General features: G+C 45.2%; 1 protein-coding gene across 9 annotated transcripts in view; it reads right to left on the bottom strand.

Moving 5' to 3' along the window:
• Nucleotides 1-24331, bottom strand: part of ARHGEF11 (Rho guanine nucleotide exchange factor 11) — a 108542-nt gene that overhangs the window by 32950 nt on the left and 51261 nt on the right. For 6 of the 9 annotated variants that reach the window (XM_065901682.1, XM_065901673.1, XM_065901628.1 and 3 more), the window contains exons 2-11: nt 15592-15624; nt 14019-14107; nt 12968-13066; nt 9976-10025; nt 9567-9624; nt 8817-8995; nt 7910-7981; nt 2575-2694; nt 659-704; nt 18-94 (exon numbers count right to left, since the gene is read on the bottom strand). In XM_065901682.1, the coding sequence (XP_065757754.1) occupies nt 18-94; nt 659-704; nt 2575-2694; nt 7910-7981; nt 8817-8995; nt 9567-9624; nt 9976-10025; nt 12968-13066; nt 14019-14107; nt 15592-15624 (823 nt within the window). The remainder of the gene's footprint in view (nt 1-17; nt 95-658; nt 705-2574; nt 2695-7909; nt 7982-8816; nt 8996-9566; nt 9625-9975; nt 10026-12967; nt 13067-14018; nt 14108-15591; nt 15625-24331) is intronic. The other 3 variants (XM_065901692.1, XM_065901699.1, XM_065901663.1) reach the window with 2 other exon arrangements.

Here is a 24331-nt window from a genome sequence, read left to right as displayed (position 1 = left end):
CTGGCCTTGGCACTCACCTCGCTGAGGGAAGGAAAGCGTTCTGTGCCGGAGTCCAAGCCACTATCCCCTTCCTGGGAATCCAGAGAGAGTCGGCCTGGGAAGGAAAGTTTACACGGTGAGGAGGGAGCTGTGGCCTGGGGGAGAGAAGGGCCTTTATTCCAGGAACCTGTGCCCAGGGCAGGGGGGCGAAGCTGCCACCGGCCTGTCTTTCCCAGTTTCCCTTTAGCTCTCCTGAGACTTCAGACACCTAGCTTTCACCTATCCGCACACCTGTGCCCAGGCCGTGTCAGCTTCTAGAATAATCCTCCATAGCTCTACCTCCCAACAGGTCCTAGCCCTCAGCTCATCCCTACCCTCTTCTGGTTCCCATCCATTTCTTCTTATGACAGCATCTCTTGAGCTTCGAGCTGCCAGGTGCCGGCAGGCACGCTGTTGTCTGGACCACCATCATTCTAGCATCTCCTCGGCACTTATCAACCCAGGGCTGTCGGTTGTACATTCGTTTCCCTGTCACTTGGACTGCTTTCTCTTATTACTCTATTTCTTGGAGGCAGGGACTGTATTTCCCCCTTGAATGTGCCCCAAAGGGAGGGGACGATAGGTAAGAAATGTGAACCAGAGATGTGCCAGAGCAAAAAGGGATGCTGAGGGGACTCACCTTCTGACGATCTCTGGCTGGTGTCACCATATACTGGAAGTATGTCCTAAAAAGAAGAGAGGTCCGGAGGGAGGGCAAATGCTGTGAACCTCTCCCCCTACTGTTTTCCTCCAATCAACCCTTCCCTCAGTCTCAGCAGATGACATCTGCTTACAGTTAGTGGCCTCTTCTTCATTGCCTTACAAATGCCCAGTTAGAAGAGCTATTGCTTCATTTGCACAATTTAAGGGGAATGGTGACCCCTAATGGTGAAAAGGGAGCTTTACTAGTGGTAAAATTCTAAAAACTTACTTGATTTCTCACCCTGGACCTCAAAGCATCTACTGCCTCAGCTGGGCTCGTCACTGAAAGAACTTCCGAACCATCAAGGAGTATGAAAAGCTACCGCAGATGCAAAGCTCTGCCTTTAAACATCTTTGAAGACTGACAGGCATTGGCCTGGGGCTGACGAGCCACTGCGGAGGGAACAGTGTTGCTGATGCCTCACTGTTTATGAAGCACTCTTGTCTACATCTCATTTAGTTTTTGTTGTTTTTTTAATAACTCGGAGGCAGGTATGGTACTCCCATGTTGTAAATGAGGAAACAGAAGCCCAGAGATCTTAAGCAACTTGCCCAAGCTACACAGCAGGCAAACTATAAAGCCAGGGTTGACGCTCAGACCCCCAGACTCCAAGCTGAGCGTTTCGGACTCATCACTTACACGGCACATGAGCACAAAGGCAGCGCAGCAGCGGACACACACCAGCCCCGTGCTGAGGGCATCCTTTAATTCTGACAGTAACACCATCAGGCAGATCTGCCGTATCTCCATTTCATAAATGAGGACACCAAGGCTCCCAGGGATTCTTATTTTCATTTTTTAAGGCCTTTACTGAATTTGTTACAGTACTGCTTCTGTTTCATGTTTCGGGGCATCTGGGATTCTAACTCCCTGACCTGTGGTTGAACCTGTACCCTCCCTGCATTGGGAGGTGAACTCTTAACCACTGGACTGTCAGGGAAGTCCCCTTCCAGGGAATCACTGAGTCACTTGCCCAAGAGTCTTAAAGCTGGTGAGCACTATAGCTGGGAGGTGAATCCAGATTGTCTGAATCCTAAACCTGAGCTTCTATCAACCATGTGATACTGAGAAATTCTTCAGAAAGTAGAAGTTTAAATCTGTTTGGCTTGTGTTTCCCAGACTTTTTTGATCTGGATGGTTTGAAAAAGAAAGTAGATAATCCTCAAATAATTTCTATTGATTTTGGCAAATATTGTTCTTGGAGATCTTAAAGTGTCTGGAGAGTTACTTCCTATTTACCCAAAGAATGAAGGCCTGATGGACAGAACCAAGGCACTAATGAAGCGTCAAGTCCCTGACTAGGACAGATAAGGAGGCATCTCCTCCCGAGGATTTCCTGCAGTGTGGTTAGCTGCCGCTACAGATCCCTCTCAGCTGCCTGGGGCCCCTTTACTTAGGCTGACCTTTAAAAGTGCTCGCGTTACTTTGAGAAGACCTATTACTGGAGGGCGAGGTGACAGGAAAAGCTACCGGATGAATAATGAGTAAAATTAGTGTTGGAATATACCTCAGCTATGAGGCAACTACCCAGCAGGGGATGGATAATCAGCAAGTTAAAGCTGACAGTCTGATTTACTGCATATTTCTTTCCATTTCCATTGCAACTATAAGCTGCTGGAGGGCAAGAAACAGGCCATCCCTTTCCATGGGGTCCCAAGTGTCAGGACAGTGGCCAGTCTCCGCGGTGCTAAGTGAAGACCGGCCGACCTCGGTTTCTTTGTGAAACACTAGCACACACTGGTTCCGCCCCGGGTCCCGTGTGACCCAGGGAGCCTCTGTCCTAGCCTTCTCCCTCACACTCCCCTCTGGCCACCTGCATGAGCCGTTCTAGAGCTAAGCCTGCCATCACTCACCACTAAGCCACCAGTCTCCTGCTGGATCTTCAGCTGTAACTGAGTGACTCGCCGCCGGGCGCCTTCGATCTGCTCTTCCAGCAGGCTGGCGGGGTTCCGGCTATACACCTCACAGATACGCTGGGGGCGCGGTGGGCGGGGGCAAGGGGGACAAGGAGGGAAAAGGCAGAGGAGCGGTTAGTAGAGAACGGACGACTCACGGGGGAAGCAGGCAGTTACCCCAAAACAAAGGGGAGAGAAAGGAGATCTCTGCCTCGGAGGAGCTGTGTGCCGTCCCGGAGGAGGCCACGCGGAGAGAAAGGGAACACAGGGGGCGACGACAGCAGGGAAGACGGGACACAGAGGCCGGGCCTGACCTGACCTGGCCTTAAGACCTACGTGCTAAGTGAGGTCTTCCGTGACCGCAGCTCAAGACTCAGATATTTAAGTGACCAGCCAGACAGCACACACAGAAAATGCTAAGGAGGAAACATACAGCGAGAACCACGGGAGTTGAGACGAAGAAGCGTGGACGGAGGAAGCCAGCACCCCCGTCCCCCAGCCCTGTGGCTGGGAACCACTGACACTCATCTAGCATCCTTTTAGCACACAGCTTGGGCTTTGCAGTCAGGGAGGCCTGCCTCTGAACGCTGGCACCTCTACTTACTAGCTGTGTAAACCTGGGCAAGCTTGACTACGTCCTCATAGATCAAATGGAGATGTGGTACCTGCCTCTGGGGATGGATGTAGGCTATGAAAGGGATTATGTATGTAAAGTGCTGAGCAGAAGGTCTGGTGCGTAACTACTTGATTGAATGCACAGCAGCTAGTATTATTTTACTACAATGGGAAATGCTCAATGAAGCTAGTGGGTTAAATAGTTACATAGACATTGGGTGCACATTTTCTCCAAGCTCATCTGGAACCTCCATGTGACCCCTCATACTTGCTGTTTCATCTTCTCCATGCCTCTCAAGCCCTCAGCCCTCCTCTTAGTCTCTGCAGATACTATCATCTGGTAAATGTTCCCAACTTCACTCCATTTCAAAGCATCCGCAGCTACCCTCACCCTCTGCCTTAGAAGAGAAACTCCGTCTAAATCCTGTACAAGGTTAGTGCCTCCAACAGCCTCAGGGCTCCTCTTAGGCATCATTTACATATCCTCAAAGTTTCCTTATTCCAATGGCTCCTTCCCTTCATCCTATAAAAAAGCTCGTTTCCTGTCCTAAAACGAAACAAACTACTACACCAAAACCTTCTCCATCAACTCTGATTAGTCTTCAAGCCACTGCCTCATTCTTTTCTCCCTCCTTTTACAGCCAACATGCTTCCAAACAGGCGTCTCTATGTAGAGCCCAGGCTTCTTAGTCTTCTAGTCACTCACCAACAGACACAGTTTAGTTCCTCCCATCACCATGCTCTTCTGAAATCCAGTGATTTCTTCCTAGTCTTCATCTCTCCAGAGCTCTTTAAATACCCACCTCCTCAAAATGCTGTCCTCTTTTGACTTCTCATCTTGACACTGACGGGTCACACCCCTCCCCCAGCTGTAGATTTACCCCTGCCTCCTCTCTTAAATCCAGGTGAGCCTTCAGCTCTGCAAGCATTGACAGAGCTGCCACATGCCAGGCCCCGTTCCAGCTGCACTGGAGGAATATGCCAACGTAGGCATGGTCCCGGCCCTCAGGAACTCAGGCCAATAGAGGAGGACAAGCAAATGATTAAAACACAATACAGCAGCAACTGTTTACGGGTTGATGCAGTGTACCATAGAAGCACAGAAGCTCTGGAATTCTACCCTCAGCTCTCTCCTCTGTCTTTGGTGATACCATCTAGTTCCAAATTTCAACTGCCACCTGTATGCTGAGGCTACCCGGATCTCTGTCGGTATTTCAAAATCCCACCTTTTCTTCTGAGGTTCATCCTTGTTATCTCCACGTGCCTGGAGGGTGGTCTTTTTACCTGAACCTCCCATGGCTGCTTTAAACTCAGTACAGCCAAAGCCGACCGCCATTTCTTTTCCCTAATCCTTCTCTCCTCTGTCTCACTCCGTCAATGGCGTCACCATCTATCCAAGCACCCAAATGTGGGGCTATCTTTTCTTTCTTCTCCTTTACTTCTCCCTTCTAGTTGATACACTTCTCATGTACTGTAACAGCCTCCGAGAAGGTTTCCTTATGTGTCAATCCACTTATTACACTTTCCTAAAGAACACAGATTTGAGGATATGATCACTCCCCTACTCAAATCCTTGGATCAATTCCCACTGCTTTCAGAATAAACTTCAAGCTCATCATGTTACTGAAGGCCCAAAGCACTTTCCAGAGTGAAACAGACTGAGCGCAACTGAAATGTCGTCTCATGAACCTTCTCTGATCATTGTGTAATTAATTATTCCTTCTTTTTATAATTTAAATAATTAAAAAATTATTATTGACATATAATTCACATAAACTCACCATTTTAAAGTATACAATCCAGTGATTTTTACTATATGCACAGAGCTGTACAAACATCTCCACTATCTAATTCCAGAACACTTCCTTCAACCCTACAAGAAAGCAGTCACTCCCAATTTCTCCCTTCCTCCATCTCCTGGCAACCACTGATTTATCTTCTGTTTTTATGGATTTACCTCTTCTGGATTTGCACATAAATGGAATCATACAATATGTGGCTTTTGGTGTCTGGCTTCTCTCACCTGGTTCGTTTTCAGGATTCTTCCATATCAAAGCATGCATCAGTCCCTCACTCTTTTATATGGCTGAATAATATCCCATTTTATGGAGAGAACATATTTTGTTCATCTACACATCAGTTAATGAGAATCTGTGTGGTTTCCACCTTCTTGCTATTATGCAATTAATAAATGCTATTATGAATGTTCACGTAAGAGGTTCTATGCTTTGAACTCTCTTGGGTATATACTTAGGTTCATGGAGTTGACAGATCATATTTCTGTGTTTAACATTTTGAAGAATTGCCAAACTGGCTGTACCGTTTTACATTTTTGCATCAACGGTGGGAGTAGAGCAGGACAGTGAATATGTAGACAAAATATAAACAAACATTTCAAAAAAAACCACAAACATTTCTCCAATTTCTCCACATTTTCACCAATGACTGTTATTTTGGCTCTGGCCATCCAAGTGGGTATGCAGTGGTATCTCAAAGTATTGGTTGGCCTCTTTCTAATGACTAATGATACTGAGCACCTTTTCACGTATTTACTGGCCATTTGTATGTCTTCTTTATTGGACTGTCTATTCAAATCCTTAGCTAACTTTTAAACTGGGTTGATTTTTAAGTATCTATTACATATTCAGGCACTAGACCTATATGTTCATGGCAAATAGATGGGGAAACAGTGGAAACAGTGGCTGACTTTATGCATTTGGGCTCTAAAATCACCGCAGATGGTGACTGCAGCCATGAAATTAAAAGACGCTTACTCCTTGGAAGGGAAGTTATGACCAACCTAGACAGCATATTTAAAAGCAGAGACATTACTTTGCCAGCAAAGGTCCATCTAGTCAAGGCTATGATTTTTCCAGTGGTCATGTATGGATGTGAGAGTTGGACTATAAAGAAAGCTGAGCACCGAAGAATTGATGCTTTTGAACTGTGGTGTTGGAGAAGCCTCTTGAGAGTCCGTTGGACTGTAAGGAGATCCAACCAGTCCATCCTAAAGGAGATCAGTCCTGAGTGTTCATTGGAAGGACTAATGCTGAAGCTGAAACTCCCAACACTTTTGCCACCTGATTCAAAGAACTGGCTCACTGGAAAAGACCCTGATGCTGGGAAAGAATAAGGCGGGAGAAGGGGACAACAGAGGATGAGATGGTTGGATGGCATCACTGACTCAATGGACATGAATTTGGGTAAACTCCAGGATTTGGTGATGGACAGGGAGGCCTGGTGTGCTGCAGTCCACGGGGCCGCAAGAGTTGGACACAATTGAGCGACTGAACTGAAATGAACTGAGACCTATATGAGCTGCAAATATTTTCTCCTATTCTGTGGTTGTTGTTTTACTTTAGTGTCCTTTGACGCTCAAAAGCTTTCAGTTTTGATGAAGTCTAATTTATCTTCTCAGTTTTTTTTTTTGTTGTTATTTACGCTTTTGGTGTCACAGCTAAGAAAGCACTGTCTAGTCCAAGTGGTTTATCGAGGAATAAACACCCATGTTTTCTACCAAGAGTTTCATAGTTCTTAAAAATAGTTTTCACTCTTATACTTAAGTCTTTGATCCATTTTGACTTAAATTACTGTGTTTAAATTTATTTACTGTGTGATGTAAAAATCCAAACTCATTCTTTGCACAGATATCCTGTTGTCCCAGAACCATTTGTTGAAAAGACTATTCTTTCTTCACTGAACTATCTTGACACTTTTTCAAAAACCAACCGACCACAGATGTATGGGTTAATCTCTGGACTCTGAATTCTATTTCACTGATTTACAGGTCTATCCTTATACCAGTACCACACTATCTTGATTACTCTATGACATGTGTCAAAATATTAGTATCAGCACTTTTTATACTGCAATGCAACTCTTCCTTCATTCACCCTTTGATATTCTACTAGATTATAAACTCCTTAAAGGAAAGGTTCATCTCTCACTTAACTTTATTACCGTTCTAACCTTTGTCCCTAGCACTGGTCCCCACCTCCACTGCAGCACACACAGTATCTAGCACACAGCAGGAACTTAACGTTTGTTAAGTAAATGAGTATATTTTCATGTCTTGGTGCCTGGGAGCTATGCTGTCCATTCTCAGCATTCTCTTCCCCATCTCTTTTGCTTACTGAAGCCCTACGCTTCAAGGCCCAGCTGAAACACAATCTTCTCAGTGAAGTTTCCCTCACATCTCCCATTATTAATTAATAACAATAATCTGCTCTCTTCCTTGTCCCTCCCACTCTTTTTCCTACTGTAATATGAATTTTCCCCATGAGATTATAAACATGTTGAGGGCAAAAACTATCTAATCTTTTAGGAATTAAAACAACGCTTTACATACAGTGGGCATAACAGAACTGAAATGAAGGGGCCAGGAGCTCGCTGTAAGCCACAGCTATTATCGGAATCCGGTCACTTCCTTCCAGCCAGATTAAACTTCTTGCTCTCCCTGCACATCACTGCCCAGGCCTGGAAGTCTCTCTGCATCAAATTCTGCTTTAACAAATGCCACTGGCCTATGACAATTCTTTAGAGGTCCTGAGGATTGACATTAAGGTTTTCCCCTGATAGCGTATGGCCTGCAGATTAAGTTGTACACTTTGGTAGATTGCTTTGATAAAGTATTATTTCATGAAGGTAATGGCCAGTCTACCCTCAGCAGTGACCTTACCTGTAGCTCTTTTTCCTCCTGTCTCAGCATATTCCTTAGGATCTGGGTGGCATGTTTTTGAAATTCGGGATCCTAAGAGTGGAAAACATGACAGGAGTGAGAGTTGGGGACCAAATCAATAGCTTTCTTCTCCTCTACCAGATGATTCCTAGGCAAGGGAAGCTATGATGGGATAGCCTGGGCTGTAAGAATGTTTTGTATAACACTATCTCACTGAAATTTAATAAACATAAAATCTTATTTTGATTTCACTCCTAACTTCATAGAAACTCTGACTGTAATCACATCTGGTATCAAATTGCTCTCTAAAGTCTTCCAGGACTTGCTGGTCAGTTTTCCTTCCAATCGGAAAATCCTGCTCCCTATTATTCTCTGCCTCTAGTCCTTTTTAACTCCTTACACAGGTTATATTGGTCCTTGGGTTCTCCCCCTACTAGTCTTGCTCTTTCCTGATTCTCCCTATAGACTGGGCTCCATATTTCATTCCTCCAGGCCATCTTTGTCCCCAGGAAGCCTCTCCTTTACTCCTTGACTTATTCCACACCTTTGCAACAGTGACTGTTAAGTCTTTACAGACTCCTCTGACCAGGCCTGGAGGTGTGCACCCTCGCCCCGATGGACAGGAACATTCTCAAAGGGCCTCTTTAGAGTCCTGCACGCACATAGGAAACACACTGCATGCTGCTGCCTGATAAACCGCATATGCACTTACATGGAAAGGGGACACTAAGGCATGAAATGCCCTTTTAATGCAGTTCTCATTTTGTTCCACTTTTTGATGGCCTTCATATAGTTCTTTTTTTTGTCTCTTCCTACTGGCATGCCATTCGATTTAACCTGCTTCCATTCCAATGGGCAGCTCTTCAAAGGGACACCAGAATGAGGACAGGAGCAGGAGGACGGTTACCTGCAGAGGTCTGGGCCCTGTGATGCGCTGGGGAGGTGGCAGAGGCGGAGGAGGTGGCGGTGGGGGGATCACCGGGGTGACTCGGGGAGGTCCTGCTGGGGCTGGATCCTGCTGGGGCCCACAGACGCCAACGGACGAGGGCGAAGAGCCCAGGAGGGTGAGGGCAACATAGGCACCAGCTGGAGGAAGACAAACAGAGGGCTGCTCAAGTGGTCCTGTTTGCAACAGCAGACACCCAGGTACAGAGCAGGGAGTTCTCCCTTCTCCTTCATTAAGCTTATAATTCTATAGGTAAAGTTCTCCTCGCTTTTAATGCCCCACCTGTTCTCTAATTCCTGTCCTTCCATCCTGCATCAGCACAAGGCTCCTTTCCTTCCCTTTCCTCAGGCAGAGACCTCAACCAAAACCACACCACCACTACTTGGAAGCTGCCCACTCAGTCCCTTGTTCCCAGGACTGGGAGAGGGGAGTGAGTGGTATTTGAGTGAGACTTGGTCTTAGTAGAACATGATGAAAAGGTAGTGCAAAGATGGGTAGAAAAACAAACATGTCGGATGAGAGATTAATATCATCTCCGCCTGAAAGGACAGTAGGGAACCGTGGCAGTCTATGATGATCAGGCCAAGATTAAAGACTCCAGCTGCCTCCGGTCTACAGAGGAGCCCTGCTGGGCCGACAGGCCTGCTTTCCCCGTGCCCCCAGCGCGTCTGCTCCCCGACTTTCTTTCATTGTCACCTCTCTCCAACTCACATTTGATGAGCTTCACCACCTCCAGGTGTGAGCTATTGGTCACCATGGTGCCGTTCACCTGTTGGGGGACAAATGACATGACTGAGTCATGGCAGTGGAAGCCTAGGGGATCGTTTTCCTAGGTCAAAGCCACTTCTTTAGGGAGCCATTTATCAGGGCTCTTTAGTACAGTAAAACTTGTTGTAGAACTTAGTCACAGTCAAGGAGGGCCTAGAACACGGAACCCAGCTATCTCGGTCCCTGCTCTCTGCCACGGTATACTACTCATTCTCATGGGACCACCCTCCCGGTCAGCGGCTGATGACAGATGCTATGAAAACACAAGTGCACGGGACGGGCCAAGGCCAGAAGTGACACTGCACTCCCCTCCCCCACGGCGGGGGGTCGCCAGAGAGGGAATTTCACTCACTTTGATGATCCGGTCACCTTCTTTCACACCGGCTTTCATGGCTGCACCTCCTGTAAGGAAGCAGAAGGCCTGGTCAGTGGAGACCCACCACCTTTCCAGAGGTCACTGAATCTCCACCCATGAACCTGCCAAATCACCTTCCCCCTCCAATCTCTTCTCCCCTCTGTGTTAAGTATTTCACATGCTGGGTGTGTATCCTATTCTGCCCCAGTGTCACAACTACCTTTGAGCTAGACTGGACTGTCCGAGGTCACATCTCCTGTTCTTTTCGCCACCTGGCTCAGAAGCAGACTTCTCCTCTGAGAACCAGGCCACACTGACAGAGAGGCAGGGCCAGACTCCGGGGAGAGCAGTGTGTGCTTTATTTGAATGTGTCTGGATATGTTCCAAGGTTAAATCAGAGTTTATTTCTATTATCCAGTGGGAAGAACGAGTTTACTGTATTAAATAACTGTTGAAGTAATTATTAAGAGGAATATGAGAAAAGAATTGCAACAAGAGTTTTCAAATCATGGCCCCTAAACCCTGAGAGGTTCATAAAGACATTCTGGGTGTTCCCAGCATTAAGGAAGATGACGATCACTGCTCTATCTTCTGTTAAAAAATGGTTCTGCAGCCGCAGCGGTTCTGACCACCATGTATAGTCGTCCCTGGGTATCCACTGGGGATTAATTCTAGGACCTCCTGCAGATGCTCAAGTCCCTTACTTAAAATGGCATATTACAATACCTTCCGGTTTCACATCCGATAATTGAACTAACTGCAGATGGAAATTCTGAGCTGCAGTTGGTTGAATCGATGGATGTAGAATTCTCAGATTTGAAACTCGCGGATGTGGAGGGCAAAGTGTAGTTTTAAATGAGCTAAGTAGCACTCGGAAAGCAAAGGAAACACTTGTGCTGAAAAGTTCGTGGGAAGCATAAAAACTATGTTTTTTATAAATTTGCCCCGATGGTCATTAAATCCGTAAGTTGCATTTGTCTGATCAAAACAAAACTCCCACGAAGTACATCTATAATGTTTCTAGTCCAAAAAGAGAAATTACAGTGATGACTACATTCCAGTTTGGCTTTTCAGTATTGGGACCCAGACTACCCAATCTAAAGTGTGCTATTTGTGGGAAAAGTACTAGCTTGAAAACTCTCTTTTACACTGTCATCTAGAAATTAAAGGTGGAGAGGAAGAGTGATTTTGCCTGAACACATGAAACACTAATAACTTAGTGATTTAAAAAAATTTAAACTTTTCAGAGTAAAGGAATTAGAGAAGAAGTTATAGACTTCAGTAAGCATGAGAATCACCAGAAGAATTTGTCAGAAAGCATCTTCCTTGGTCCCCTTGTCAGAGAGTGATCCAGTAGTTTAGGACTTGGGCCCTGGAATGAGGATTTCAATCATCCTAAGGGCCTAGGTGATTCTGATGGAGCAGAGCACGGACTACACTTTGAGAAACAGTGAGCTGAGAAGCCTACAATCTGGAAAAGATAATAACAACTGCGTTGTTACTTTTGTGAATTCGATGCCAATCCAAATGAGGTCTCTTCCTCTCTCCTGCCCAAAATACACATTCATACACATATTTTCCAAAACTCATATTTCACTGCAAGCCATCCTTTTGTTCTTTCCTCTCTGAGTCTGACTCTGCTCAGACCTAAGAGGGGGTAAAAATTGGAGGAGCCCTGAACTCATAATTCACTGGAGGGGATCCTCATACATTCTGTATCAAAGAGATCATAGAGGCAAAGTACAAGTTACTGGCAGTCCCATTCGCTCTCTCTCACCCTAGTCCAGGAACCTTGAGAGAATATGGAAGCAAAGAAGTTTCTTTTCAGAGTTCTACCCTAGGATATGAAAAACAAACCTCCCTCTGATAAAAGTTAACCCCCAAACATAAGGAGCGCTAATTATTTATATCCTCATATGGCCCACATACCTCATTTTGGTCATGAATTTCAAATTCTCTTTTCACCTTTCACATAAATAAATTCCAAGCATTTCTTCCAAAATTAAGTAAAGCACATATCCTTCCCATTTTGCACCGCACTTAGCAGGAAAACGCTGGCTGGTTACCTACCCCTTTCTGTACTCTTCTTCCTGCCTGGGATGTACCATGCTGCCAGGCCCAATCCCATTTGCTACAATGAGGTTCACTCCCTTTAGAGATACTTGCCTCATATTCTTCGCCATTCCCATCTCCTTCCTGTTCATAGTCTTCAATCTGGGTCACTTTACAACAGTGATTCTACCACCGGACATTACAGAGCTCTGAAATACCTGAAGCTTTTCCATACACAACTGATTTGCTTACAATGCCCTCCCACTCTCTACTCCCTTCCCACCAAATTCCCATCTCGTCAATGTGTTCTCTATGGCCATCTTTCAAACTACTCCTGAAATCCGATTTCCTTCTTAAGAAGGCTCCCCAAACTAATAAGAAGGGAGATACTATGCTTGGAACAAACTACCCCAACACAACCTCCCAAGTGCCCTTTCTTCTTGTGTACTGTCCAGCATACATCTTTCAGTCATTTATTACTTAGTGTAATCGTATCTGCAAAGACATCTGGACAGAGTGCCTGCCTCAACTGTGAACTCCTGCAGCACAGTAACCATCTGTGCCTGGAGCGAGGTCATGTGCAGGTGAGAAGAAGAAAGTGGGTCTTCGATTTCTCCACGGCATCTTCCAACCTGGGACGAGGAGCTCCCCTGGAGGGCAGTCAGGCACCTGCCTGATGACCTGAGGGCTATTTTGCCTTTTCCACACTTCCAACAGGGAATCAAGCCCGGGGTGTGATCCCTAGAAATGCTTAGTATTGTGAAGGCTTCCCCAGATGCGCTCGGGGAACCAGTTCTAGAACGGACCATGCATGCTGCATGGACGCCCAGGCCTCTAGCAAAAGCACATGCAAGTTCTCCAAGTCCTATGGCACTGTCACGTCCACGGTGACTTTGTAAGAACTGTCCACTGTTGGCGAGGGAGACACAACACTCACCAGGCCGCACAGACTGCACTAGAACGATGCGGTCCCCGCTGACTGTGAAGCCGAAGCCATGCTGGTCCTTTTGGATGATGACGCAGCGTTGAACAAGACCTGGAAAGAGGGGAGAAGGACAAGGGGGTTGAGCTGGGTCTGTCACTGGGAGTCAGCGCACAAAAGCCAGGGCCAAACAAGCAGCGCTTCCTTCTCCAAAGAGCCCTTCCGGATCCCCAGACAGCCTGTCCAAACACACGCTTGCAATCCATGCCTTCCACAGCAATCGACAAAACCCCGTCACCTACTCTGTATTCTATACGAGAAATTCCCTTCTCTGAGGCGTTGAGATGTTTGTCTCTCTCTTTAGGCTTGTTTGGGTGGGACTGGCCAAAAATGGGGCCTGGCCAACTCCAGGCTGAAGACTAATGTCTCAGAGCTGCAACCCTGGGACAGAACCCTACGTGACCCGGAAGTTCTCCATTAAACCACGTTCACTGACTACAGAAGGTGGGACGCCTGTGCGTGCTGACTCTGCAGAGAAGGATAACTCATGGGGGCAACTGAGGGGCTGGCCCTGTGCCATAATTCAGGGAAGGATAAACGACTAGAGAAAACCCCTCTGCCACATGTACGATCACACACAGAATGTAGGAAAAAAGAAAGTCAGGCTATAACTGCCCACAGACTCCATCCCTGTGGGCATGTGTTAGATACTGTACACTGTGAAGGTATGTGTTACTGTTTCCTGTAACGGAGAAAGCACGCGTTCCAGTGCTAAAACCCCGCTGGTTTCAGGTCCTGGTTTTGTCTCTTACAAGTTTGCACACTTGGAAAATTTTTTAATCACTCTGTGTCTCAGCTCCCTCATCTGCAAAATAGGGATAATAAAATCTACTTTCTACCATTGACAAAAGGACTGAGTAAGACAACTGGTAAACACATAACACAATGCCTTGCGCACACTATGAGCTCAATATAAAGGCTGAGCTGTCTTATATCTAGGGTATGCAGACCTGTCTGTACGGGTGAGCATCTCTGTGCCTCTTTGCTGATGCCCTGGGACGGTTACCTGCTGCCTCAGATGTGTCAGAGGGCTGGCGGTGGTGAGAAGGGGACTTGCGTTCAGGCGCTGAATCTCCCAAAGACAGGCTACTTAACCTGGAGAAAGAGTAAGAAAAGCACATTAACGAGCTGAGCAGGGAGGCACCACCCTTTTAGCAGGAGGAGGCTCTGTCGACAGGGGCCCTGAGTCTTGGGTAGCAAGAGACTGACCCTCTCACTCTGTACCCCGCTCTCTCTGGTGGGAGGCTGGCCACGTCTATACCGTGGGCAATACCAGCTATCTGGAAAGCTAGGCTGGCAGAGCAAACACGGTCTCTTTAACACCCAGCAAGGCATCAAGGGAAACAGCCCTTCCTGGAGACAACAGCAAGACAGGGTGTGCAGAGACACATGCGTGGTGGGTCTTACCAGGCTGCGATGGGGCTGATGGAACAGAACAGACGCAGCGGAGAAAATGAACGCGAGAAAAAGACAAGAAAAAACAAACGGCTAGTTAGTTTTAGGTGATGATTTGCAAAGAAGGGGAGACTGCAAGCCAAGGATAGAGGGTCAAAAACACACACAGGCCTGTAGGACAGAGCAGAGGACAGAAGGGGCGGTAGCAGAGACACTCGCCCTCACTTTAGCTTCGTCTCTTCATCCCTCTCCAAAACAAGTGTCTCTAGGAGGGTGACCAGGCCTTTGGTTGGCTAACTGGCAACTTCACCTGTTGGATAACTGGCAATTTGAACCCTTTTCTAGAAAGGCGGAGTAGAATGACGACCCAAGCTTCTGAGATTCCATTTATTTTGTGTGTACCACGGAGAACAGAAATCGGGTCTGTTTGATGGTAGTATTCCAATCCCATTCCTACAGTCAGCTTAGGGCATCCTGCTTAGAAACTATTACAGTCCTAAAATCTCAAAGTACCAGGGATCACCAAACCAGAACTAATAACACGGCCTTGCAGGAACAGGAGAAGGTCAGATCTTTACTATGCCTCTCCTTTATAGAAAAGTGTCTGAGCTGCCAGTTCCTAATCAATAGTTGCTGCCCCTCCAGAGGGCGTCTCCTAGCCATATCCAGCATATGACTATGTAAAAGGGTCTTCATGGAGGCCCTTGTGTAGAGGCAAAACACTGCGAAGACTCTAAGTGTTTGCGGTGGGTGATTGGTTAAATAAACTGCAGGATATCAAAATAATAACACAGCCTTCAGTGTATAAAAGAATGAGGGGTCTCTTTATATATGATAAGGAATGGTCTCCAAGAAACATTGATTGGAAAAAACATGATGCAGAATTATGTAGATGGTAGGAGAGAAGAAAATGATTTGCTTATGTGCTTGTTTACATATATATAAAACGTGCAAAATACCTCTGGAAGGGTACAAAAGAAACATATATCATTGGCTACCTCTGAGGGAGAAACTGTGCCGGGGCAAAGGGATGGAATTGCAATCTTTCCATTATCTTCTCATTTGTTACCATTTAAACTCTAAGTCATGTGAAGGTATTAACTATTCAACTAAAAAATACAAGTACATAACTTTTACATATAAAAGGGGGGGTTCCTCCCCCCTCACCCAGGCACCCCACTTACCTGGACAGGTGAGACTGCTTTTTACTGCCTGATCTTTGGATCAGAGACAGAAGGACACCAAGGAAGAAGAGAGCGTGGGGTCCAGGAGAAAGTGACGCAGGAGAAGAGGAAGAAAGGAAAACAAAACAAGACATAAACCAGACAAGACACTGGAGACAGTATTTGGTTCAAAAGAAAAACCCCTAGCAAGCTAAGAAGAACCCAGGGGTGGAAACTGGCCAAGTACAGTAGATCCAGCTTACTAAACTGCAGATTCACCTGCACCTTGCTGCTGATTCAAACCTTTTAGAGTTTCACCACTGCACCCAGGAGAAAGGTCACTTGATACAGCAGTGAACGGGAAGTACTAACAGCCAACCCTGCCACCATCTCCACAGCTCCCAGCACCTATGCTAACTGCAGTGTGAGCACCCAGTAGAACCGCGTGTTTGTTTGCCTCCGGGGCTGTGAGGGCCATAAAGGCACGGTGGCCTTGCTGATCAGCACTCCCCACGCCTGACGTGGTAAGTGCTCCATCCTGAGTTTGGTCCCTGCTCTTCCCTGCTCTTTCACTTGCCATGGCTTCTGGCTCCTGTGCCTCATGTTGGTGGCACATACTGCTCCTTCTTCCTAGATGTTCTTTCTACTCTACTCCCCATTACTACATCTGTCAACCAGACAAGGCAGCCAACTCCCAGAAGCTACAACTTCTGGCTGTCTTCAAATTATTCTAGTCTATCCTGCCCCGCCCTGCGCTCCACCTCCTCATCCAAGGTGAAGATTCAACTTAGCTCATCATTAAGTAAATGTCCTAGAATCTATGAATGATAGCTAAACTTACTGTGGTAATTGTTTTATTTAATTGTGGCTGTGTAGAAGGGTGGTCTTAGTTGCTGCATGGGGGATCTAGTTCCCTGACCAGGGTTGAACCTAGGCCCCCTGAATTTGGAGTATGGGGTCTTAGCCACAAGACCACCAGAGAAGTCCCCTGTGGTAACTATTTTGCAATACATGGGTGTCAAAGTCCTTATAATGTCCATCTTAAAATCAGGTAGTGCTATATGTCAATTATCTCTCAATAAAATGGGGGAGGCAAAGTCTTAGAATCCAAACCTGTGTTATTTAATACAATAGTCACTAGCCACACAGATATGTAAATTTAAAACAAAATTTACAATTCAGTTTCTCAGCTGTACTACAGCTAGTGGCCACCTTATAGAATAGTGCACAATAAAACAGTTCCTTCGCTGAAGAAAATTCTATTGGACGGTGCTGCTTTATATACTACGTTGGCACTAGAGGTACAAAAATGAATGAGACAGTCACTTGCAGGTAATGGATGAGGTAAACATATAGAGCTTCAGTACAAATGCTGCGGGGCAGAACTACTTCCTGCATCAGCAAGGGGTTTGCAGAATAAACTTTTTTTTTAAAAAATAATTTTAAGTCAACTTTTTAATCAATTTTTGAAATTGTGGTATCATTGATTTACCACGTTTTGCTGATTTCTGCTGTACAGAAAAGTGATTCTGTTGTACATATATATGCTTTCCTTTTTAAAAGCTTCTTTTCCATTATGGTTCATCTCAGGATACTGAATGTAGTTCCCTGTGCTACAGAATAAACTTTTAAAGGTCTTTTATTCCGGCTGCTCGTCTGCTGTCTTTGGCCAGATCCATCACATCCCACCACTGGGTTACCCAGAAAGGGCCTGAACTCCTCCCTGCTCACTACCTTAGGAGAAAACCCATCCCATCCTAGGACAGCCTGGGCTTCCTCCTTGCCTTGTTCTGCCTGGCTCTGTGAGAGACTGGTTTCCTATGCCCACATTAAAGCTTAGAAGGAATGGTCTAGTAACTTAGCCTGGTTTGGTTTTGCATTTGGGCTGGGTTGTGAACTGTTCAACATACCTAAGGGCACACTAGGCCAAGGTTTATGTACCTGGCTGTAAAGGGCTTGGGGCAAAGACAAGGATCATTTCAGCAGCCATGGAAAGTTCCTCTCAAAAAAAAAAAAAAAAAAAAAAAAATCACAGCATAGGGCGCAGACAATGGAGGACAAGGGGGATTACAACATAATTGTAACAGGTGCAGGGTTTTTTTCCCCTCTTTTAGAGCTTAAAGGAAGAAAAACTACCACTGAATTAGAGGAGGAAGAAATACTTGTATTAGCAGATCAAGACTATCACGCAGGCTCTTCCCCTTCCTGATGACATTCCCATTAAAATTTAGCAGCAGAGATCAGACTCCAATCAGCCTAAATCTGATGGGAACATCAGAGGCCCAGGAAAGTAGAGAAGTTCCCTCAAATCTGTGGCCTTCTAAATGGCATCACTGAGAGAGATCTTCTGATCCAACTTCTCATTAAGCTCTGTATTATCCAGTCAGTTACAGAGACTGCTAAGTCCTTTTATGTTTTCCCAGAATTGTTCCTTCCTTTTCATCATCATTGCTATCTATCACTTTAAGCCATATGTTCACTGCCTCAAATTATCAAAAAAAAAAAAAAAAAGGAAGAAGAAGAAGAAAAAAACAGCTCTTGTTTTCACTCTCCAGTTCTTCCAGTATTCTACCACGATGGACTAACTTTACCAAACACTATTTCTTTGGGTCCCCTCAGATCAAGAACTTAGGATTTCCCTTATTATTCTCTATATGATCAGATATGTGTGTTACCTACTATTAAAGGCTTTTCATCAAGTGGATCCAAGTACCTTTTCAAACTCACTCTTATTGTTCACTTTGTCCTGTCTCTACTGGATCTTAAAAGATGCTGCACTCATTCTTGCCTCTGCTTTACCGCGGCCTCCATCCCTTCTCCTCTTCATTTCTCCTTTGTCAAGGCTCTGGTCAAATGGCACTGATTCTATGAAGCCTTCCATGGCCACTGCAGCTAGCATTTGTTTTACCCCAATGTCTTCTTTTGGGAAAAATCTCAAACCTATATATTAAAGTTAAATGAGCAGCATGATGAATACTTACACACCCCTCATCTAGATTCACCAATTAACATTTGTCACACTTGCTTTATCTTTTTATGATTATACACTTTTCCCCATTTGAAAGTTGCAGATGTCATGACATTTTACCCCTAACTATGTCAGCATATATCCCAGGACCCCTAAAATTCTATATAACCACAATGCCAACAGCACATTCAATGAGTTTAACTTTGATATATTATCTAGTATTCAAATTAGTCTGTACTCAAATTTCCCTAATTCTTTCATTAATCTCCTATATAGTTGTTCCCAACTGCCTCGATACAGGATCCAGTCATAGATCTTAGAACTGCATTTATTCATAGCTTTTAGAGTCATTTAATCTAGAATATCACCCCCTTCCCCCACCCCAACCTACTTTTGTTGGTCTCTCCTAACACTGACATATAGAAGAGTTCAGGCCAGTTGCCTTATTGAATGGCCTGCAATAGATTTGTCTGTCTCTTTAGGATTAGGTTCAAATTAAACATTTTAAAATAGTGTTAGATAACTGATGTGACACAGCTCGCCCATTTCTGGTGAGGTTAGGTTTGATTACTTAGGTAAGATGGTGCTCCTAAGATTTCTCAATGGTAAAACTATATTTTCCCACTTAAATTAATGGGAAATCTGTGAAGTGTTATTTTGAGACTGTAGGAATATCCTGTTGTCCAACAGCTTCCCACCCAACACTTTTATTACCCACTGATGGTCCCGGGGGACTGACTGATGCCTCAGCGGGTAAAAAACCGGCCTGCCAATGCAGGAGACACAGGAGATTTGGGTTTGATTCTTGGGTTGGGAAGGTTCCCGGGAGGAGGGCATGGCAACTCACTCCAGTACATCTTGCCTGGAGAATACCATGGACAGAGGAGCCTGGCGGGCGACAGTCCAAAAGGTCCCTGCCTGAACCACTTACCGCACCGGTGGCTGCAAAATGACACTCTGCTAAGTCTATCATTCCGTCTACATCTATTAGCGGGCAGTCTTGTAAAGAAGGTCATTTTATCCCTTTTCTGAAACAGTGCTATGAACTCACGAATTTTTTCCCTCCAATGCAAATGAATTATAATCCATTACTGCTTTTTAAAAAATGTTAAAGTTGTCTCAGTTTGGCTGGTGGGAGCTTCTACAAACCAGCTCCTGTGTCCTTTAAAGTGTCACCATCTGCCTTGTTTTCTGGCACACAAGAAACAAACAGGAAAAAAAACCACTCCAGGCTCACCTTGTACGTACCCTATGCCAGACTGGGGCTCAAACATTTTTTTGAGGAGCCCTGGCTCCTTTTAGTAGGACATGTGTGTAGAAACAAGACTGGGTGCTAGGTGCTCATTGTTGCTAAGCTGCCACTGCTTCCCAGCCCGTTCAATGGACAGAGCCAGGAAATATTAAGAAATTGTGAATTTACAAGGAAATCTTGTTTGACTCCAACACTATAGGGTTCTTTCTCATCTTCCGCAACTCCATATTTTATCTTTCTTTTCCCACAGTGAGACTCTTGTTCACAAACAACAGTAATATATTTATATATTTATTACAATATAATTATCTGCTCTACCCCATTTACACATCAAAGATTGTTTCCAGAGTTACTATCCCAGTAACGCCAGTAACGGCAAACTAGGCAGAGGTTAGAGTTTCCTTGCGATTCTCTTTGTCCTTAGACTAGGTATATACAGCCAGTACTATTTGTGAAAGTCACTTTGGATGAATTTTTTATGCTATCAATTTGAAATGCATTTAGGTTTTGTTCTTTTTTTCTTTTTTTGCTGCACTATGTAGCATGCAGGATGTTAGTTCCCTGAGCAGGGCTCAGAACTGCATCCCCTGCAGGGTAAGCATGGAGTCTTAGCCACTGTACTGTCGGGGAAGTCCTTGGTTTCTGTTTGTATCTGTACTTAACTTTAGGGTTTGCTTTTTCAGGGTTATTTATTTTTTAAATCTGTCAAACATTTACATGGTTGAAAACTCGAAATACAATTTGAAAGGTACACTCAGAAGTGTTCTTGTCCCTTCACCCCACTCCTCCCCAGGTAACCACCTCCATTTGTTTTTTGGTTTTCTGTGCTTCTTCTTGTAAAAACTAAACAAACACATACAAATATTCTTATTTTCCTTTCTTGTTTCCATAACAGGTAGTATCCTACACTTTTTACATTTTGCTTTTTTCATTTAGTAGACCTTCAAAGAAACTCCCTATCAGTTCCCAGAAATCTTCCATTTCCTCATCCTTTTCTTTACAATGCAACCCACTTTCTGACACAGATGTTCCTCCCTGCTCCCGAGCATCTGGTGTGTTAGCACTGCCAGAGGGCAAAGGTTACAGGGTGTCCTTCCCAGTATGCTCCCCAGCACCAGGAACAGGACGGGTGCTCTGTAAAAACAAGGAGAAACAGCCTCCTCGTCCGAGCCTAGAGGGTGCATGATGAAGCAAGAAAAGGGCTGGTGATCTTCCAGACAGCAAAGCTGAAGGGCGGTGACCAGCCCACATCATTCTGCTGGCCTATGGAATTTGTGCGTGCGTGTGTGTGTGTGTGTGTGTGTGCGTGCGTGCGTGCGTGCGTGCGTGCGTGTGTGTGTGTGTGTGTGTGTGTGTGTGTGTGTGTGTGTGTGTGTGTGTGTATTCAAAGGATTAAATGTGGTAGACGGAGTGCCTGAAGAACTATGGACGGAGGTGCGTAACACTGTACAGTCAGCAGTGACCAAAACCATCCCAAAGAAAAAGAAATGAAAGAAGGTAAAGTGGTTGTCTGAGTAGGCTTTACAAACAGCTGAGGAAAGAGGAGAAGTGAAAAAAAAGATCTTAATGACCTGGATAACCATGAGTGTATGATCACTCACCTAAAGCCAGACATCCTGGAGTGCAAAGTCACGTGGCCTTAGGAAGCATCACTATGAACAAAGCTGGTGGAGGTGACAGAATTACAGCTGAGCTATTTCAAATCCTAAATGACGATGCTGTTGAAGTGCTGCACTCAACATGCCAACAAATTTAGAAAATTCAGCAGTAGCCACTAGGCTTCTTTAGTAACTCAGCTGTAAAGAATTCGCCTGCAATGTGGGAGACGTGAGCTCGATCCCTGGGTTGGAAAGATCCCCTGGAGAAGGAAACAGCAATCCATCCCAGTATTCTTGCCTGGGAAATCCCATGGACTGAAGGGCCTGATCGGCTCCAGTCCACTGGGCTGCAAGAGTCAAACTACCACCACCACAGCAGTGGCCACAGGACTGGAAAAGATCAGTTTTCATTTCAATCCCAAAGAAGGGCAACGGCAAAGAACGTTTAAACTATCATACAATTGTGCTCATTTCACATGTTAGCAAGGTTATGCTTAAAATCCTTCAAGCTAGGCTTCACCAATATGTGAACTGAGAACTTACAGAAGTGCAATTTGGGCTTTGAAGAGGCAGAGGAACCAGAGATGAAATTGCCAACATTCATTGGATCAGGGAGAAAGCAAGGGAGTTACAGAAAAACAGCTACTTTTGCTTCATTGACTGCTAAAGCTTTTGACTGTGTGGATCACAATAAACTGGAAAATTCTTAAAGAGATGGGAGTATTAGGCCACCTTGCGTAACTCTTGAGAAACCTGTACAAGGGTCAAGAAGCAACAGGTGGAACCAGACATGGAACAACTGACTGGTTCAAAATTGGGAAAGGAGTACGACAAGGCTGAAAATTGTTACCCTGGTTATTTAACTTCCATGCAGAGCACATCATGTGAAGTCACCAGGTTGGATGACTCACAAGGTGGAATCAAGATTGCCTGGAATCAAGATCCAATTGGTCTTTACTTTCCTTTTTTACATGCACACGTGCATACAATGTATAAACATACATATATACACCTCACATGTGCAGACCAATATGTGTGACAAGATATATACATGATAAAGGTACAATATACATATATAAATATACGTATATAAAGATATAACACATGACAGATATAAAGGGCACACTATACACAGGCTGACTTAGGTGTTCTGCATTTGGGGCAAAGTAATCTTGAATCCCTGCCCAAAGTGAGGAACAGTAAACCAGGAAAGAGCTACCCTGCCAGGACCTTAGTTCTAGATAAAGTCCACACTCTCTGAACCCTGACCTGGCCTTACTTGTCTGGCTTCCCTTATCTGCCAGGGTGGAGCTTTAGGCAGCTTCCTGGCACCCTAACTTTCTAAGGATTCTGCCTCTGGGTAGAACTTTCCCTATGGTCTGAGACTGGAAACAGAGCACATGCCTATAGTACAGAAAAAAGACCAGTGTGCAGACAACACGTGCTGGCAGAATACGACACAAATGCTCACTAAGAGCTTATATAACTGAAGACATTTAGAGGTAGAAAAGGGTACAGATCAAATAAAAGCAGCAGTTTCAATCAGAACCAGAGTGCAACGTTAAGACTTTAAATGATATTGCAAAAAAGGGCTGGGCTTGGAAATCAGGGAAGTTCAGGTGCTAATTCCAATTCTGTCTCTAATTCACTGTGGGCCACCACCCACTTGACTTCCTCACATGTCAATTCTTCTGTAAAAGCAGAGGGTAGAAAAATGGAGTGTTGGTCTGGCAACGTAGCCAGAGAAGGCTCACATCTCAAGTGGATTACTTACTAGCTGATGAGCAGCATATGTGTTACGTGAGGCTTCAACCCTAGGAACTCAACTCAGCAGGTCTGTGGTGTGAATACTACTTCTATTTCAACTGATTCCTTATTCAGAGGATCATAACTTGGAGGAACTCCCAAAACAAGTCCCTTAACTTCTGAGTCTATCATCTGTTTTCCCTGTGTTTCATTGTTCCCTGTCCTTCAACATCTCCGAGTCTTCTCAAACTCATGTCCACTGAGTCAGTGATGCCATCCAACCTTCTCATTCTCTGTCAGTCCCTTCTCCTTTTGCCTTCAATCTTTTCCACCACCAGGGTCTTTTCCCATGAGATGGCTCTTTGAATCAGGTGGCCAAAATATTGCAGCTTCAGTATCAGTCCTTCCAACGAATATTCAGGGTTGGTTTCCCCATGGACAGAGGAGCCTGGTGGGCTACAGTCCGTGGGATCACAAAGAGTCAGATACAACTGAGCGACTGAGCACACACACACACTCATTGTACCATGACCTCTGTTTTCTCTATTAGATCTTAAACCGCTTGAGAAGGACGACATTTTACTCAACCTTGTATCACCAGCCAAGGTCCAGCACAGTGTCCAGTGCATGGAGGACACATGATCCAAAATGTGTGTTAAGGAATATACACGTCCTTTCTTTCTCCCAAGGCTGAGGTGAGGGTCAAAGATGTAATGTTGGTTAAGTTTTTGGAAGTGCAGAGTCCTCTGCAAACAGTTCCACTGCGTTTTCTGCCCAGGTCCAGCTTGGGTGACCTACACTCAATATGTGTCAGAGGTCAGGGGAACAGGCAAGAATGAATGAGTGAACAACACACGGAGAAGTGCAAATGACTCCTGACGTGTTCTGATTCTAGGCAGGGTCAGGAAAGCTCTCCTTTCCACTTTTAGAAGGATTCTTGGAGAACAAGAGATCTGGGGAGATGTTCAGTAATCAAAGTAGATCACTTGGTAGACTGTGTGTGTGGAGGAGGGAGACAGAGAACTGGGCTGTGATGGGGCTGGCGAGCCTGGTTCCCCATTTCAGACTCAGCATGCGGCCTGTATGGTAAGGTCTGGAAAGCAGAGTCTCAGGGGTAAACTGCGGGCTCCAGCTTCAACTCGGCCTTTTCCTGGCTGTGTCGTCTCAGGCAAGTCACCCGACCTTCCATGCCTCCGC

The sequence above is a fragment of the Muntiacus reevesi genome, chromosome 1, assembly GCF_963930625.1.
Source record: "Muntiacus reevesi chromosome 1, mMunRee1.1, whole genome shotgun sequence".
Taxonomy (NCBI): domain Eukaryota; kingdom Metazoa; phylum Chordata; class Mammalia; order Artiodactyla; family Cervidae; genus Muntiacus; species Muntiacus reevesi.
The sequence above is the reverse complement of the archived record's forward strand: the minus strand, read 5'-3'. Positions and strand labels throughout refer to the sequence as shown.